This window comes from Cyprinus carpio, chromosome A9 (genome assembly GCF_018340385.1).
Source record: "Cyprinus carpio isolate SPL01 chromosome A9, ASM1834038v1, whole genome shotgun sequence".
Classification (NCBI taxonomy): Eukaryota; Metazoa; Chordata; class Actinopteri; order Cypriniformes; family Cyprinidae; genus Cyprinus; species Cyprinus carpio.
In genome coordinates this window covers 7,384,144-7,403,805 of record NC_056580.1, presented here as the reverse complement: position 1 = coordinate 7,403,805, position 19,662 = coordinate 7,384,144, and the positions used below count along the sequence as shown (strand labels likewise).

General features: G+C 36.2%; 1 protein-coding gene and 1 long non-coding RNA gene across 2 annotated transcripts; both read right to left on the bottom strand.

Annotated features, from left to right (window-relative positions):
• Window positions 1–538: 538 nt before the first annotated feature.
• Window positions 539–4,769, bottom strand: LOC109082095. Its single transcript, XR_006160777.1, has 3 exons — window positions 4,216–4,769; window positions 1,668–1,719; window positions 539–1,091 (listed from the first exon to the last, which is right to left on the bottom strand). It is a non-coding gene; the product is annotated as an uncharacterized LOC109082095 (long non-coding RNA).
• A 4,568-nt stretch (window positions 4,770–9,337) lies between these two features.
• On the bottom strand, window positions 9,338–14,358 carry LOC109082103. Its single transcript, XM_042763351.1, has 5 exons — window positions 14,032–14,358; window positions 12,627–12,938; window positions 12,440–12,499; window positions 11,708–11,827; window positions 9,338–11,123 (listed from the first exon to the last, which is right to left on the bottom strand). Exons 1-5 carry the CDS (start codon window positions 14,132–14,134, stop codon window positions 11,032–11,034), a joined length of 687 nt encoding a protein of 228 aa, XP_042619285.1. The 5' UTR covers window positions 14,135–14,358; the 3' UTR covers window positions 9,338–11,031.
• Window positions 14,359–19,662: the final 5,304 nt, after the last annotated feature.

Genomic DNA, 19,662 nt, shown 5'->3' with positions numbered 1-19,662 from the left:
TTTGCATCAAGATATACACAATAAATAGGATTCTGCATATATATATGAAATAGTATACTTTATATATATATATATATATATATATAAAAAATTATTACTGCGTCATCTTTTAATTTGGTAACAATTTAGTATAGGGACCAATACTCACTATTAACTAGTTGCTTATTAGCATGGATGTTACTAGCATATTTGCAATTCTTTAGTATTTATAAAACACTTCTGCATTGCCATATTCCATACATCCCTAATCCTATCCAATACCTAAACTTACCAACTACATTAAGATTAACGAAATTATATTAAGCAGTAATTAGGAGGCAAAAGTCATACTTAATAGTTAATGGCGAGAATTGGACGTTAAAATAAAGTGAATTAATTGAATTAATTATTCAAAAACAGCAATAAGCCAATGGAATAAACCTCTACATGACAAAGCACATGTTGTACAACCCATACCATGTCATTTAATTGAACAGAATTTGAAGCACACAATAAAAACAGCATCCATATATTACACTAGGAAAACAATGTACTTTATTTCACATTATGTACATTATGTTACTGAATAGAAAGAATTTAGAGTGAATTTATTCATTTTGAGTGTGGCCTATACTCTCACATCCTCAGAAATATGACAAAACATTTAACACACACAGGACAAAATAAAACCTTTCACTTTTTATCAGTTCTTATCATTACACTGGCTTGCACATGTGTATTAATACAAAGATCAAAACAACAGGATTTTCCAGTAATTAAACCAGCTGATCCACACTATTTGTCAGCAATTTAATTGCACTCCAGACTGCAGATCATGCATTTCCACTGATATAGCGAATGCTTTGACAAGCTGGTCACAACCTCTTTTCCCACCATTGCTTTAGGCTCAGAGACTGAAGAACTTAAATTAAATAGTTCTACTTAGTCTCTATATCTCTAGTTCAGTCGGCCTAATCATTAAACATTAAAAAAGATTGCGCTAAAAGATATTTAATTTCCTAAAAGTATCCAAAGTCTAGAGTGAAAAACAACTGTGTGTTCAGTCTACCTCACTGGACTTACATCCTTTCATCTGCTGTGTGAATGTCCACCTTGAAAAGTGAAAGTCGTGACATTTGTCTGTATGGTGACCCATACTCGAAATTGGTGCTCTGCATTTAACCCTCCAAGTGCACACACACAGCAGTGAAGGAACCGTGAACACACACCCGGAGCAGTGGCAGCGCCCGGGGAGCAATCAGTGATTCAAGGGCACTTCAGCCATGGGTATGAGGGTGGAAGATAAGCGCTGATCCTCCCACCTAACTCCTGCCAGCACCGAGACTCGAACCTGCAACCTTCTGGTTATCCAAATCTCTAACCATTAGGTATTATGAAGGGACAGAGCAAAATCAAGATTATAAACTATAAAGAAATAGAACTGATCATACTATAATTATCAGCATATCCGAATTGTAAAGAGAACTGAAGCTTGTCGTCTGCCGTAATCAAAATGATTCACTCTATGGAAATATGATCAAACAGTATTTAAAACACGTAATTGTACACAACCAATAAAAACTTGACTAATATCCCATATCAGTGTAACAGATCTGAATGTGTTGAAGGAAGTACAGGTCATTGCAGTTAAGCAGAAATAGGTCACAGGAAGAGGCTTAGACACCTACATTCAATTGTCTGTCTCTCTCTGTCTTCTCGGTACCTGATGCTCTTCAGGCTCTGCTCATGTAGAACATGTGAACAACACAAACATACACACAAAAATGTATTCATTTACTGCAGATCAAGCACTCATTTTATACAATGACACTTCTTCTCTGATGAAGTTTTGAGTGGCTTTAGGTAAAGCTGGAAAAAACATTAACTTATTTTCTTCCAAAAAAAAAAAAAAAAAAGCAAATAAGCAGTTTTGTTTTAAAATGACAACATGAAAGAGACCATTCTTTTGCAGTGCATTATGAAAGTCATAGAAAAGGAAATGATATCACAGCGAAAACCTCTAGACCCTCATGAATGTGTAACAAGGTTGATTGAATACTAGATTTGACACCATGAATACGTATTGAAAAACATACTTGATAATTATCCTGAAATAATAATTTTAGGGGTGGTTCACACGGTGCACATTTTTGGCAGAGCAGTGGATTAGAAAAAACACAAAATGTGAGACACAAACGTCCATCTATGCATGTTTGCATACAGAAAAAAAAAAAAAAAAAACCCTGCTGTGTGAACAGACCCTCAGACTCATTAGATCAGTTTTTGTTTAAATGATATAAAAGATCTTCAAAAATATTTCAAAAAATATTTCAAACTAACAGTAGTACAAAGATGGGCCTTATAAGACCAAGGTTGTTAATTATTATACTTTCCAAACTGTACCTCCTTTTTAGAGCACAAGTTGTAATATTAAATGACAGGGACAGGAGAACTAGTGTGAATGTGTCATGACAGCTGTCTGAGAGAGCTAAGATTGACCTTTGCATGGTTTGATGATGACAGAAATGTATGTCTCTTTAAATATTTGTACATTATTTTGATTGCATGATTTTGACGTAACATTTGGCTTGGCTGTTCTGGATTGTTTTCATTCATCTTTTGGATTGCTTTCCAAATACTCACCATCCTTACGCAGGACACACTTTCACAAACAGAAACAGAGGCAGAGGACTAGAAGGAACGCTACAGTAGTCACAGAGATCAAGATAGCGAGTGCTGTGCCAACTAGTGAGAGAAACAGAGAAAACCACAGACTGGATGCTACTTTTAGAGCATTTGTTTTTAGTTACCTTTTTACTTTGGAATGGCTTCTGAATGTTTAATCACTGGATGTTTCTTCAACTTGGGCACACTTATGTCCTGTTGATGTTATGATTTTTATAAAAATATAAAATATTGTCCTTTTTTATTTATTTTTGACATTTTTGAAAACTATAGAGATTTATTCACTTTGATTTCAGTTTTAAATTTTTGCTATTTTAGTCACATTAAACTAAATGAAAATGAGAAATGGGAACATTGTAAAAAGAAAAGTAGATAAGTTGTAAATTGTAAAAGTATTAAAATATTATTTAATTTTGTCTATTTAAGACAGTACGTGCTAACTATGAAATTAGCCTTAGCAAGAAAAAGTCTGCCAGTGTATTTAAAAAAAAATATATAATAATTAACATATATGTAAAAGTGCACTATCCAGACCTAAATTATTATAATTCATGCACACTTTGGAATACAGACCTACAGTTGGTCTCTTTTTAAAGAAGACAATTAGCAGATTATTGCAGAAGTCTTTAAAAAATAAAAGCATAAAAAAGTTATAGAAGTTTACAAGTGTCCCACCAGAAGGATGGTGACAGCTGGGTGCTATGACAGCTTCAGGCCTTTATCAGGCCACACAGCCCTTTGTGATCAGGATCTCTCTGCTCCTCTTCCATCCTTTTCAAAACCTACAGAGGGAGTATTTTCTTGGTTTTAAAGATTAGCTTTCCTGAGCGTCGCTCTACATTCTTTGCAAAAAGCAGCTCTTATAGAGATGAACGTAGTGCGAGGGCCAGGAAAAACACTGAATGATGTGCCCATAAACCTGAAACACCAGAGCTGCACTGCATGTCACGCTGTGAACCACAGCTCATACAATACATACCGCTGAAATTACAACCATACAAGAATTAAGCATGCAATGAGAGAAGTATGAGCTTGAGACGGTGCTGGGATTTTTCCAAATTTCATATTTCACTGTAACGTGTGTGCTTTGTCTGTTTCATCAAGGAACATCTCAGTGATAATTACCATGAATAATATTTAACCTATGGAAAATAAGATCATATTTCATAAATTTTGTTAAATCATTTTAATTTTCACATTTGGTCCACTTGTAATGTTAGTAAAGTCATGACTGATGTTCACTCTCTCTGATAATTCAAATTTTGTTTTTTTCTTGTTGTGCCTTCAAGACTCTGTATCATATCTCATTTTGGTATCAGAATACTAATATAATTTAAACTTTTATTACAGATCAGAACAAGACATTTTTGCAGCATGGTTTCACTAGATGTTTCTTTTTGGATTGAGTTTTCGTTTTATTCTGACAGTTACAGTATTTTTTTTCAAAGCACAATGAGTCCCATTTACCTCAAACCAATCAAGGAAAAATTACATTTACAAATTTATTCAATATTAACATTCGTAATCAAAGTGCATAATAAGAACACTCACTTTTAGAGTTCATGGAAACAGCAATGGCAGTTTTCAGTCTGATGAACAAGACATTTGACAGAGACATTTGACAGAGACATCCTCCAGGAGTCCAGCCTGGATGGTCAAGGTGCTGATGACCAGAGTCGTCCCGTCACTCTGCTGGATAGCAGTGGTCACAGGTGGACCAATGGTCCGGTTATCCCCCTCCACATTCCACACAATTTCAGCCTGTAGCCGGGCCACGGCAGTACAGTTAGCCTCGATCACTCCTGGAGATGTGGTCTTGTAGCTTACTTGAGGTTTTGGCAGGACTGTAAATGATATAGGACAGATATAGGATTATATATGTTTTGTGTCTTACTCTTAGAGAGTTTAATTTAGCAGTGTGTACTCAGAATACACAGCTGCATGTGAATGTCCATCAGTGGAGGTAGATGATTTGCTCCTACTCCCACCACAGACAATAATTAGAAATGACCAACTGTTCCCTCAATGTTTGATATTCTTAATACTGCTCTGTTTGTTGTTAAAATGACAAAAAGTTATAAAACATACATTTTTAGGCTGGTCTGCCTCAGCGCTCTGTCATCAAAATCAAAATGATTGAGACCAATCAAATCAAAAAAGGTGTACACAGAAGTCAGGCATGAATTCCTGTGCTGCACTTTAGTTTAAAAGTGCAAGATAAGTAGATAAACATTTAATATTTGACAAAAGGCTGAATCGTTTACATGATACACATAATTCATAACAAGACAAGAAACATTTTGCCGTATCATGTTTTCAACATCTTAGGCATACGAATAAAAGCAAATGTGTGCATATTTTAAAACAAAAGACTGTTCATTTTTCTTTTTTTATTCCCTTTTCCATTTAAATCCTTGAATTATTTAATCGCTAATAAAAATATAATTAGAACACCCTTCCTCCAAAAAATTCTCCCCCGTCCCTCAAAGTTAAAAACATGGAGACAACTTTGACTGCACCTACCAGCCAGGACAATTGGAGCCATGCTAACCAGCCAAACTTTGACCTCTTGATCCCAACACATAATCATGCATTGAATCTACTGAATGATAAGCACTTGTGTTGGCTTGAAAAGCAAGAGTTGGCTTTGTAAATCAACAGAACTGCATGCTCTGACTGTTTGCAGCCCACTTATTTTCATCAGTAGTTCAAAGCTACAGAGATGCCCATTGAAACCACAGCACTGGCCCAAAAAGAGGTATACACCTGGCATTCCAACAGAGGACAAGCATTTAACATTCTTACAAAACAATGACCCCTACAGAACTATTCAAGATTGGTACTTGACTTTCTCTGATAGGCCGTACCGAAAGCTTATGTCACAATAGGTGGATACCCTCAAGTTAGTGGGGTTAAGCGTATGGGTAGGGTTAGTTATGGACCTTCTGTACAACCCAATTGAAGCTATGTCCTGTGTGGCCTGCAGCGATACCTGCCTCTGATATTCAGTCAACAAAAAGAATCACTGCGATTGTTCAATAAACATGTAAGTAACATTGACTAATCTATATAGCAATATTGCTGTTTACTTTTGCCTGCTTTTACTCAGCGAATGAAAATAGCCTCAGAAGATCCTTGGGCACTGCGCATCTCCAAAAGTTCATGAATGATTCCTTAATTTTGCATCTGTAGTGTTGTGACAAATAATTGAAAGACCAGGAAGGGGAGGTGAACTACTAATTTCTTTTTCTCAAAGTTTAGCTTTGGTGCATTATAATGATTCCCTAAGTAGAAATGTGATCAAAAGTTACAAATGTGAACATGTTTGAATATGGCAACTAAAACACTTCATTACTCAGCTGAAATAAGCTAACTGACGTGAATAAAGATGAATAAAATGTTGCTGAACAAGATTCAAAAGTCCAGTATCTGATCTCCTCTTCGCTACATGGTGTTGTTCTGTTCCTAAATGAATCAGTGTTTTAAACCAGTGATTTCTGAGTGAATGATTCAATGAATCATTCCTTAGCGGTGTCTCATTTCAAAGGCTAGTCCTCCGGAGGTTGCATTTGTTGGCCACATATGTCATAAAGGCTGTCTCATTTTAGAAAAGCTGCTATAATTTACATTCCAAAGAAAGAAAGAAACTGCAGTTATTACACCTCAAAAGGAACAACAGTTAATTTTATAATGATTGCCCAGATCAGTCAACAAGTGTCCAGTATCAAGCTCAGGTATAAGATAACTTCAAACTTCTCCATTTCCAAAATAATAAAGAATGAATATTTGCATTTAGTTTTAACATCAATAGTGAATAATTACAAATTTCAGAGAACATTATTAATTTGTGTTTGAACAGTTTAATCCATAACTACACCACCATATGATATTTAACCTGTGGTATTGTTCATTTGGGGGTCACACTTGTGTTGTTTTTTATGACCATTTAGCTTTTTCTGGGGGTAATATTATATTTAACCTTTGGTTTTTTTCATTTGGTGGTCAAATTTTTTTTTTTTTTTTGTTTTTTTGTTTTGTGATATATCTATGTGGTGTAGATGCCCTTTGCCCTCAGCTGTACATGCACAACACACTCTTCAACAAACTGATCCAACTGGGCTGCAAACGGTCCTTTCTCCACCCATTACTAACTACTGCATATGCAAGTCAAGCATGTGGTGGCTCAGTCTCACAACTCACTGAGCTGCCTACTTAGACAGTATTGTCAGGCATCTCAGCTCTCTCTCTCTCTCTCTCTCTCTCTCTCTCTCTCTCTCTCTCTCTCTCTCTCTCTCTCTCTCACACACACACACACACAGCTCTGACTCAAATGGCAACAATGGCCAAATATGAAACAAAACATTCAAATTATCTGACTTTTTGGATTAAAAAATGTTAGGTTGAGATCAAATAACTATGGGAACTGCCTGCAGTAATGCCACAGACCCACTGAAGGCCTGTGGAAGACTCTTATTCTGTGTAATATAGAAGTATACTTTGAAAAGTGTCTGCCAAAAGCATAAATATAAACTCCAGAAGCATTTCTGTAAACTCACAGCACAGGAATGTTCTTAGTCTGCCCTCTAGTGTTCAAAATGGGACTGACAATTTTACTCAGGATACTTTCATCATTAAAGAAAAACAGTGTAGACAGCTTCATTGATGATAGCGGTAGTTCTTTATTTATTTATTTATTTATTTTGTAGAGTGCTTAAACGCGCTAGACTAAAGTCAGTGATGTCCTTTCATAATGTAAATATAATATAATGTAGGATATAAAATTTTTCCGCTGTTTCAATAACCATCGCAATAATAAAATAAAATATTTTGTAACTTACAATGTGTGTGTGTGTGTGTGAGAGAGAGAGAGAGACGTGTGCAGCTAAGTGTGGTGTGTGTGTGTATATATATATATATATATATATATATATATATATATATATATATATATATATATGCATTTAGCAGCAGACGCTATATTTTATCCAAAGCGACTCACAGTGCATTCAGGCTATCAACTGTGTTTTTTACCTATCATGTGTTGTTCCCGGGGAATCGAACCCCCAACTGTCCTTGCGCTTGTTAATGCTTCATGTCCCACAAATTCTACCATTTGGGCTACATGCATTAAGATCCTGGAGGTGAAAACTTTTTGACTTTGAAGATCAGGGAAAATTGAACATATTTTGTCTGTGCCTGGGAGATGGGAATGCTGGGGTGCCCCCAAAATATTATTTAAAACATATCTACTACTATCATATGTATACTACTTTTTTTAAGAGAAGTATTATTTTTCCCAAAATAGGATGGATTGTCCATTATTGAGCACTATAAACACATTTAATGTCTGTTTCAGTCATACTGGACGCCAGAGGGCACCCTCGCACAGAAACTTCATATATGCATCACAGAGGTAACATAACTCATGATATAAACAAAAGCATCCAACTATTGCTGTGACTGAAGAAAAATTAGAAACATTTGAAGGAAACATAAAGATAATAAAAACTTGACTGTGACAATATAGTTTATCTGTTCTTCAAGCCATCTTGGGTATTTTCAAAATAATTAAGTATAGTTATAATACATTGCTAATCAACATAATCTTTTTTACAGTATAGAACATATTTTCTGCCTCATTCTGTGATAAGAAGCCACATCAGATCACAAAAGGAAGCATGTGACTGATGTTGTGGAGTAAAACTTTATAATATTCTCTTTTGTTGGACAACAGGTTTAGAAATGCTTCTCATGGCAAGTTATTACAAGCTATTTTAGCTTTATTTAATTTAAGCACGTTTAATGTAGCTAGCTAATGGTAGGCTACCTGCTGCCTTCAGAGCAATTGTAATTGCTGCATTCACGCGCTCCTCGGATGGTCTCATTTCCAGAGTTGTGCTTTTAAGTCGGAATGTGAAAACAACATGGACACTAATGTTACTACAAATGTGTTTTTTATTATTATTTAATCAGAGTTTTCCAATGTCCGTTCATGTGAATTTTCTTAGTCAGAAAATAATTTTCCATATTATTCTGACACCACATGAATGCAGTATAATTTATCTAGTGATCACATGCGGTGATGATCCTTTATACTTCTGTTTCGGAGCACCAGAGGGCAAATATTGCAATTGACAGCTCAGGCAATTAAGTTGGACTGAAATGAGGCACCGAAATCTGCGTTCTGATTCAGTTCAGTACATAGCGGTTATAAAGGTACCGTGCCATATTGGCACTGGGTTTTGATACGCATCCCTAGCTAGGACTCCACACACAACGGGGCCATCCTGTTCTGTCCCTCCGGCTCCACCTTGGCCCTCAGCCGGGACTCCAGACACACCTGAGCCTTCCTGGTCTGTCCCTCCGGCTCTGCCTTGGTTATCTGCCAGGATTTCTGATTCGCCGGATCCCCCCTGGCTCAACCCACCCATCCCTCCCTGGTTGTCCGCATTGGTCCGGAACTGTCTTAAGATTTCCTGGACTGTTCCTCCAGCACCACCTTGGTTTCCCTCCCTCCCCTTCTTGTTTATGTGGTCTGACCCTTGTCTGTCTTATGTTGTCATGTGATGTGTTGGTGTCTGTTAGTCCTGTGTTTGGTGTGCCTCGTTGGGGACACCAGGGGGCATCCCTTTTGAAGGGGGTAGAGTCAGGGTTCCGTCACTTTGTTCTGGTTTATTCTTGATTTTGTAACAGAAATATTTCATGACACGATCTGGAACTTGCCTAAGACCACAGAGACCAAACTGTGATGGTGTAATGGATGAAGTGCATAATAACTACAAACATCTGAAACAAAAGACTACATTGTGAAAGGTTTATTTTTTTTTTTTTTTAATTCAGCTACTGCTATGCTGATATTAATAAGTCGCCATTCACACAGAATCGTTTTTTGTGTCCACCCGCCCTGTTTTTTTTTTTTTTTTTTTTTCAGTTGTTTTCCTATGTGAACATGCACTAGGATGTCTTTGACCATTCTGTTGCTTTTTGCCATTTTCAGGGCATGCATTCAAAAAATAAATAGAATAAAAATAAAAATTCTGTAACTCTGTGTGTACCCTCAGATGAAACCCTGCAGGCGCCCCTGCATGAGACCATAACCACAGACAACACAATAGATGGCTCCACAGATCAGTGTTTACTGTAAGTGATACTAAAAAACATGTGGCAGATTTTCCTGCATAGTGACAGCCTTGACCACAACACACCACAGATGTCACAAACTTGTTGGGCTCATCTATCACATTCACCTTAAAAGAAAACAAATTTAGATTTACTGCTCACGTTGTTAGTTTATTCATTATTTAGTTTGTTTGTTAAAGCAGCAACTTAAACTGCACACATTTAGTAAAGCACACCTACAACATCTTCACTTGTTAGAAAGAGGTCAGTAAACCACTGTTGCTACAGCAACAATAGATCATCACAGAACTGCTGTTGCAAGCTGGGTGACACTGTTGCTAGATTAGAGACTTTTCAGACCCCTATGTTTGCTCTTGTAACAGTGAGAGGAAATCGTAACTTCAGGTTTTCAAAGATAACTTGCAACTTCACTCTCAGTGGAAATCAAAGATTTCAGAGGTGAACTAGGCCAATGTACAATATCCACACTTAAATAAAAACAACAAAACAATAGAAATATAATCACTAAATCATAAACTAACATTCCAGAAAAAAAGTGTTCTCATTAAAGAATAGAATTATATACAGAGCGCATATATTAATAGAGCGCAGGAGGGATGATGTACTTTTGTAGACCAAAACCCATCGTTATAAAGGTTTTTGGTTAGACGCCTGAATTAAGGTCTGTGGTTAACACAAGACCAAGACATGTTTTATTCGATAACATAAAATATATCAGTAATACCCCACACATGATTTTTCAAGATTTTAAATGTCTTGAAAAAGACTATTACTAACCAGTGGCTAAATGGGACTACAGAGGTTGTTCAGGGAGAACAGGAAACCTCATCTACTATCTAGTCCACTTTACAGCCTCATTGTGTTTATAATCACACTCTTGTCAGAAGCATTCCAGCTCAAAATTTCACAGATTTTTATTTTTAGTTTTTTCAAATAAAAAAAACCTGTAAGAGTTGTCAGAAGCTTAATAGTAATCTGTTAAAGGTTTTTATATTTATTTTATATTTACGATATGATCAATGGTGGTGACGTTGAAGTCATGTGACCATGGTATAGTTCATTTATAGACTATGTTTAGGTTTTAACTTATACTTATTTTATTTAGGCCTACAAAACCATATCATCGTCACTTTAGCACCCTATACATTTGTTTCTGAGAAAAAACGAAGTAGTTTATTTGCTGCAGGAGCATCCTGGGTTTTTACCTCTTTGCTAATTGGAGAGTCTTTATCTGGTTTTATTATCTGGAGTCCTTCTGCCCACCTGTGACCTTTTATTTCCTTGAATTATGACCATCTTATTGGCGTAGATGGGTTCGTCTGCAGAAGAGCAAATGCAAAGCATGAGTAGGCATGTCAAATGTCAAAATTCTGTTCTCTCTCTCTCTCTCTCTCTCTCTCTCTCTCTCTCTGTGTCTTTTTTTACTTATGCATTTTAAAATATATAGTATCTTACAAAGGCAACATACAGTAACTAACTGTAGTGAATGACTTTTTGAGTTTTTAGAAGTTCTGATGGAGTCACTCAGGTTTGATTTGGTTTCTAATCCCAATTTCACTGAGCATCTTGAATCTCAAACCAACTTCATCTGCCACTGAACAGATCATAATTACAGACCCAGTTTCAGTCATAACTCAAAATGTGTATAATTTCAGTAAATGTTTACATTTTAGTTATTGCTGTTGCTCATATGGATCAAATTACTTGATAATAGTAAATTAGGAGAATAACCACACCAGTCCACATTTACTTTCATTATATGGATGTTACAATAAATAAATAAATAAATAAATAATTTATTTGTTTGCAGGAAAATAAAGTTAAAGGGTGAGAACATTTTAATTTTTGATCACTAAGATAAATAAAGAAGAGGAAAATAATAAAATAAATTAGTCACACAAACCTGATGTGCAGCAACAATTTCTTGTACATTTGAAGATGAAAATAGTGGCTACAATTGCGAGAATTGCGAGTGCTGAGCACACTGATATTGCGATCAGTGCTGTTTCAGTAACACTGGGCTCTACAGGGAAAGGGAAACAGAAGAAAACAAAAAGTAAAGAAAAAAATATTCACGAGATGTAACAAGCTGTATGATGTACTGTATGTGAAGATCCAGCATTGTAGAAAGTGCAGTACATTGTAGTCATTTTGTTTCTCTGAGGGTCATATCATAAGAAAACATTTTATTTTTATTATATTAAATTTATTGTGTGACATCTACGATAGCTATTGGCCACTTTGAAAGATGACTTGGCTAGTCAATAAGAAATAATGCGGTGTGATAGATATTTCCTAAACACCAGAAAAACTAACCTTGTGCTCTTCCTTATTTAATAACAGTGTTGCAGTGGAATTCTGGCTTTGCTTAACAAAAACAAAATGTATGATATAACCCATTTAAAATGTTTCACTACTCATCCTTCATGGGGAAGTGACTTAATGCTTTGCAGTTTCACAATAGGCACCCATTATTTTAAAAGCATTCATGTATGTGTACGTGACTGACCGGAAAAAAAAAAGTGTGAAAAGGTAGAATCAACATGTTCTTTCAGAAAAAGGCATATTGTCATTTGCCTAATAGAATGTGCCTTTAATCTAATGTCCACATGAAATGCAGTGAATGAAAAGGTACCTGATGGTTTAAATGTTGTGTTGTACATTTTGCTGTTCGGTTGTGTCGTCAAGTCTTTAGCTGAGAAAACAAATGATTAGTACCAAAAAATATACAAATCCCTGACAGACTCAACAGTCTGATTATCATACGACCATCAATGAGAGAAATGACCTTGAGTTATGCGTAAAATAGAAGAGAAAGGTACCATGAAGTACTTCAAGATAAATCTGCTCTATCTGCATCCTTCGATCATGGAAAATTATGGTGCAAGAGTAGTTCCCAGAGTCTTCATCATTTACATCTTCAATGTGAAGTGTACCATTCTCCATTATTTGCATTCCAGTCCTCCTGCTGAAAAATCTTGATTCCTGTTCCTTCTTTAGATTTATCTTGGCCAGTAAGATTGTTTTGTTGATTGTGTGGTATTTCCATTCTATTGAATCAATGGAAGTCCCAAGTGGAAGTTTAGGGAGAGGAAACAATACAGTCCATCCCTCCAATATAGATATGTGTGCACCTTTTACAAGAGAGAAAATCAAGGTCAAGAATCAGTCCCCTAAAGTAGACAACCATTGAAGATGCTTTTGACAAATTTTAACACATTTAACAACGACTATAATGTTGAAGTGATTAGAGGCCACTTGAAGAGTTTGCATCAGGATTGTGTTTAAGGAGCTTCTGAAGCTGTACATGTAAATAGTCAACGAAGCAACATGTGACAGTAAGAGAGAGATCCAGTTCTGTGGGAAATTAAAACTGAAACCTGGATGCTTGCAAGACTGAACACTGTTAAATGGTTATATCTGATTAAGTGTTTACTATCCTATAAATCAGGCTGAGTTTGTGCACAAGAAATGGTTCTATCAATCTAGAGCTGTCACAACACATGCTTAACAGAAATAAACACCATCTGAATAAAAGTATAAAGACTATAAATAGCAGCTTTGATGTGTCACATTTAAATCAGTTAGTGACTACAAAATATTTGTTTTCATTTTAAAGGTATCTTTAAAGGCAGTCAGTGATTCTCCCCAACTATATGATTGTTGTCTATATTAGGTTATTATTAGATTAGAGGCCTGGATGAATCCTGTGTCTGCTCACATAGGCTACACTCTTAAAAATAGAGGTTCCAGACGGGAGTTTCAGTGTCACTGGAGCACCATTTTTGGTTTCCCAAAGAACCTGTTAGTGAACAGATCTTAAAAGAAATATTTTTGTTAGTGTGAGGAACTTTTTAATAATCCAAAAAAAAAAAAAAAAAAAAAAACATTTTACACTATAAAGAACCTTTTGTGCAATGGAAAGATTCCATGGACGTTAAAGGTTGTTAATGATAACACTGATATAAAGAACCTTTATTTTTAAGAGTATAGAGAAGCAGTGTCTCTGCGACTATAGATAGATAGATTCATCACTTAATCACTGTTTATCGTAAGTGTGAAATACATTGACCTATGATCACTGATTAATACCTTTGAAAAACAGCCTATCTTCATAACTTCTGGTCTGAAAGATTAATGTTATGAAAACTTTATGAGGGCTGTCATGAAACAATATTTAACAGTAACTTGCCCTAAAAATAATATACATAAGATTATAACTCTCACCCAAAGTCAGCTGCAAGAGAGTAGAGAAGATGAAGCATTGATAATTTTTCATCCCTGCTGAAATCCACCATAAGTAAATGTATCTGACATCAAGGTGTGACATCAGTTCTCAAATGCTAGCTGTCTTAGACTGTCATTAGGAAAGTGTGCCTTACTAACTCTATAACTTCCCGCTTGTAGTTAGTGCTACAAAGTTGGGGTGGTATTACAAAGTGTTTATTTTTTCCCCCTGAAATCAAGGTATTGTAGATGTTTTCGTATTTGAAGCGTTGTCATACTGACCCCTACAGGTCTAATGGTGTCAGTGCAGAGGAAGAGTCTCACACCGCTGAACTCTGACGAGGACCAAACCTGCAGAAATTAAAAATAAATAAATAAATATATAGATAAATAAATAAATGTAATAAAAGGAAAATAAATAAACAAATGATGTGATAAAAACAAAAATAGTTCATTTGTTATAAAATTTAATCCTGAATTTATATTTTAAATTACTTTTTTCCTTTATGTATTATTTTCTGTATTTATTTTACATTTATTTTTATTCTTTTTAAGTTGTATGTACTTATACTTTCATTGTTTTTATCATTTTTAATATTTATTTAATAAATGTTTTATTTATTTTTAATTTTTTTTCTTTATTTTTAAAGGTGTATTTATTTCCGGATTTATTTATTTATTTTTACTTTTGCATGTGCAACATGGAAATGATGGAGGCTGTCCTTGTGGAGCACCGGTGAATCATTGGTTGAGAGCTCACCCAGAAGCCTCAGATTAAACTAATAACAGAGAGTTTGGAGTTTGAGAGTGTGGTGTGCCAGATCAACTGGAGAGATCCAATATATTTTCACAGATTCCCATTTATTATGTTGAGTTATTTAATAGCAACTGAATTCAGTTACTTATCCTCATAGTTACATCATTTAGCCTGGAACCATCAACATCGTCAAAGAGTTTGTAGGTTGAAAAAAAAAAAAGAAACACCATTTTATGTTTGCTATTAAGACAAGCTGAATGTATAACCTTATAGGCAGTTTGCTAAAGTAAGTCAATTATCATTTTAAATATTATATAGCTAGGCCAGTTTCCTGTCGATGCAAAGTAGTTAGAGAGTGAGTAGCTATCTTTGTGGTCTTGAAGGAAATGCACAACTTCCTGTGCCTAAACAGCGCATCAACTGTCAGAAACTGAGCATGTAGTCTGTCATATCTTTGAAGATATGGGTCAATTTGTTTTCACCCGTTTGGAAAGGAAAGGAATAGATATATATGTATATGTATATATATATATATATATATATATATATATATATATATATATATATATATTTGTATTCCTAGTCACAGCTATTTGCATACCTGACATATTAGTGAAAATAATAGAGAAAATCTGTCACAGAAAAGCATAGCAAATGACACGCACATAATTTAGTATGATTTATAAGCTGTTTTCCTTGAGGGGCCCAACAAAATTGCTCCACAATGTCCCTTTTTCTTTTTTTTTTCTTCATGATTTACTTACTTGACATTTGGTCCACACATTGTAGGCTAAACAAGTACATACACACACACTTTATACAGTGGATAGGAGAACGCACAATATCCACTAAGAGATGGGTGAAAGCACACACATGAAAATGTTCATGTCTTCGTGTCATGCACTTGAAGGCAAATGAAAACCACAGAACACAGGAAATACAAATGAAAGACAAGAAGTCTGCTGTTTGACCGCTTTACACTGAATCACTCTCCCCATTCCTCTCTTATATCTTATTCTGATTGGCAGGTTAAAAAAAAACCTCTGGGTTCAGACCACACTGTTTTATCAGTTTGCAGTTTGTGGTTGTAGCTACAGTATTTATACCACTGTGCCAACCATTTTGAGCTTGTTGGAACTATGGGAAGTCTTTCAAGTTGCAACCGAAGGTAGGACTTCTGAATAGCTTGATATTATGTACTGAGATGAAGTACTAGCAGTCTATTTAATTTCTGTTTTTGTATTTTTTTTTTTTTTTCTTATCGTGACTTTAAATGTTATCTAAAATAACTGTATTGTTTATTATGGCACTGTCAAAGTGTACCAGCTGATTGCTCTTTTTTTGTTTATGTTTCAGAAATGGAAAATTGTATGTGACTTTATATAATTTACTTTTTTTTATCCTCAGAAAGAATAAACCTGAAAACGCTGGTAAGCTAATTCTTCAGCTGGTATATTCTGATGAAGTATGTTGCAGCTAATGCAAAGCATTAATAAGGAAGTGTCGTCTTACGTATTTTAGCAAACTTTTGACAGAGAACGCAAGCATTCAGTTTCAAAGTTCATGTGGTTCATAATGCTTCCCAGTGTGCACATCTGTAATTGATGAATGCTATGTTAGTCATTGTATACAGTGAATGGACAAACTGTTCCGTGACATTTTACTTTTATGTTTTATTGAGCAGATAATGACCATCAGAGAGAAACAGCAGACACAAAGGTAAGAATACAAACCAGTCACAGGCCTAATGTTTTATAGGAGTTCAATAGACTACTTAGAAATCACTTGTTTTCTGTCTTTGCTCTCTAAATAAAGACAGTTCAACTAAAACGATACAATTAAACAGTATGAATGTTGTTTTAGTTTCATGTAGCTCTTACATCTGTAGAAATGGTGTTCAGATTCACATACTCCTGATAACATCATGTTAAAACAGGAGGGTGTTAGTTTAGAACTGATGTCAGTTTCATCACAGATATTGTTGGCTTTCAAAGTTGTTCCATCTTAAAAAAAAAAAAACGGTTGATGCGTTTGCTTGTTTTGCATTCTGGGGCTTCAAAATGTCTGCTCTTAATGAGTCTTTTTACAGTAATATTCAAATGATAAACATTTACATGTAGTCACATTTGTTTTTCCCGTTTCTTCAAATAATGCTCTCAATGAGACAGAAATAGAATCTAGGTAGAAAAGTGTGTCAAAGCAAATGACTTTGAACTTTAAGAATTAATATGCTGCATGGTAAATACATTTAAAGCGCATCTGGATTAACCAAATAAATAAAAAAATTCACTGCAGTCACATTAAAATTCATAAATTAACTAATACTTTTGAAAATGCCACTTAGGTACAATTACTAAGGAAGAATATTGCCTCATTAAAGAAGACCTCTGACTTCTAGCCTTCAGGGAAGACACAGTCATGCAGGATGTATTGTTCACTTACATAATGATAATGATTTCATTCATTGTGATGATCATTTTGAGCTGTAATTTTTTTAGTGTATAAAATTGTGTGTGTGTGTATGTATGTGTATGTGCATGTGTACGTGTATATATATATATATATATATATAAGTGAAAGTGAAAGTCGTGACATTTGTCAAGTATGGTAACCCATACTCGAAATTGGTGCTCTGCATTTAACCCATCCAAGTGCACACACACAGCAGTGAGAAGTGAACACACCGTGGACACACACTCAGAGCAGAGGGCAGCTATATATCCAGTGCCCGGGGAGCAACTGGGGGTTCAGTGCCTTCATCCAGGGCACTTCAGCCATGGGTATTGAGGGTGGAAGAGAGCGCTATTCATTCACTCCCTCCCACCTACAACTCCTGCCAGCACCGAGACTCGAACCTGTAACCTTCTGGTTACAAGTCCAAGTCTCTAACCATTAGGCCACAGCTGCCCCGAAGTATATACGCCTTGAAGTGAAAGGTTTTGTGGACACTAACTACAAGACCCAGTCAACTGGCCAATGGGTACAGTTCTGTAGTTTCTGCTGGAGCGATTCTCCGCAGGGTTATCTCCCTCCACTCTGAAGGTATACATGGCTTAGCTGCTTACCATGCCCTTCTGGGTAGTCAGTCTTTGGGAAGACATCCACTTGTCACTCGTTTCCTCTGTGGCACCCTGAGGCTGAGGCCAGTACAGCGGTGTAAGGTTCCCACATGAGACCTGACAGTGGTTCTGGAGGGCTTGTGCAATGTCCCCATAGAAGAAGTTCCAGTCAAGTTTCTCACGCTCAAGACTATTTTTCTACTCACTACTTCCTCACTTAAAAGGATCGGGGATCTTCAGGCACTTTCTGTTTCTGGTTAGGGCATTCCTTTACCTGAGGGTCGGGTATGTCCCTAAGGTGCCCACTTCTTCGCTAGGGCCCATAGTACTTCAGGCATTCTGTCCTCCTCCATTCCAAGAAGTAGCCCAAGAAAGACTTAATCTGCTCTGTCCAGTTTGGGCAGTGGGCACTTATGCTTTGGTTTGCTTTGGTCTGCCCAAGAAAGGATCTCCGGCGACCAAGCAGACCGTGAGGAGGTGGGTGGTAGAGGCCATCTCACTACCCTACGAGTCCTCTGGCCTCCCATCACCTATAGGGGGTCAGAGCGCACTCAACCAGGAGTATGGCAGCCACCAAGGTTTTCAACTTGCAGGACATCCGCACACTTTTATCTGCTTCAATAACATAGACTAGCATCTACCCCATGGTCCCAAGTTCTCTCTTCGTGATGTGCTCAAGAGATACTAACACAGGCAGGGACTTGTTAGTATGGCACAGTGGGTATACTCATTCCCAAAGTGTTTCCCGACACAGCTCGAGTTCCTGAAGGGGACCGTCTCCAGGTTACGTATGCAACCATAGTTCCCAGAGGGATTGAGACACTGCATTTCTTTTCCATACTCTCTGCATCCCTGCAGGCGTTACTTCATCAAAGCTAACTTGCACTCTGCCGGATGCGCTTTTATACTTCCTGGTTGCTCACGTCACCCCGCTTGTGACGTCTAGCTGCTCCACTGGATTGATTTTACACATGCTTCAGAATGCGGTCATGCAAGGGCATTCCCAAAGTGTTTCTCAAAGTAGTGTCTCGTTCTTTTTCTTTTTGATAAGGTCACAACTTTTTTTAAGCCATTTATGTAAAATTGTATATTTGATGTTTATTTCTTTGTTAATAACAAAAAAATACAGCAAAGGCCATTTATTAGTATTAAGACAGGTATATAAAAACGTACTGTAGATTGGTGTAATTTGAATCTGAATACTAAGACCCAATCACCCATTAGTTAATAGTTAGTTGGTCAAACCAGTCCTTAAATTGGTCTTATTAACATAGTGGCTGTGTTTATGCAATTGGCCCTGAATCTTTAACCAGAAGGCTACACCACCCTGATTTAATCTGCCTCTTTAGGCCATGCGACATGATGAAAAATGCCTATACAACACAACACAATCAAACAAATAAATAAATAATTTCATGCATTATTGTTTTTTTTTATGCCAGTTTAAAGACTTGGCATAATTCAAATGCTTGTGTTTTCTCTCTGACCCACAGACAGAAGATGTCCTCTATGCCTCCATTGACCACAGTGACATCAGTCCAAACAAACCTGTTCGAGACGTGGATGACAACGATTGTGATTATGCTGTTGTAATGCTTCCTCAAAACATAGACTCGGCCAAGCTAAAAAGCAACGAGGATTGTTCAGATGATTATGTACTCATGGGCTGAGCACTGAGATGCTCCTGTGGCTGAAATTTGCACATTCAGCTGGAATGGACACCTAAGATACATAAGCACAACTTTAACAGCTTGTTAACTTTGTATAGGTTGCAATGAAATTCAGCTTTTTAAAATTTGTATTTATTTGTTTTAT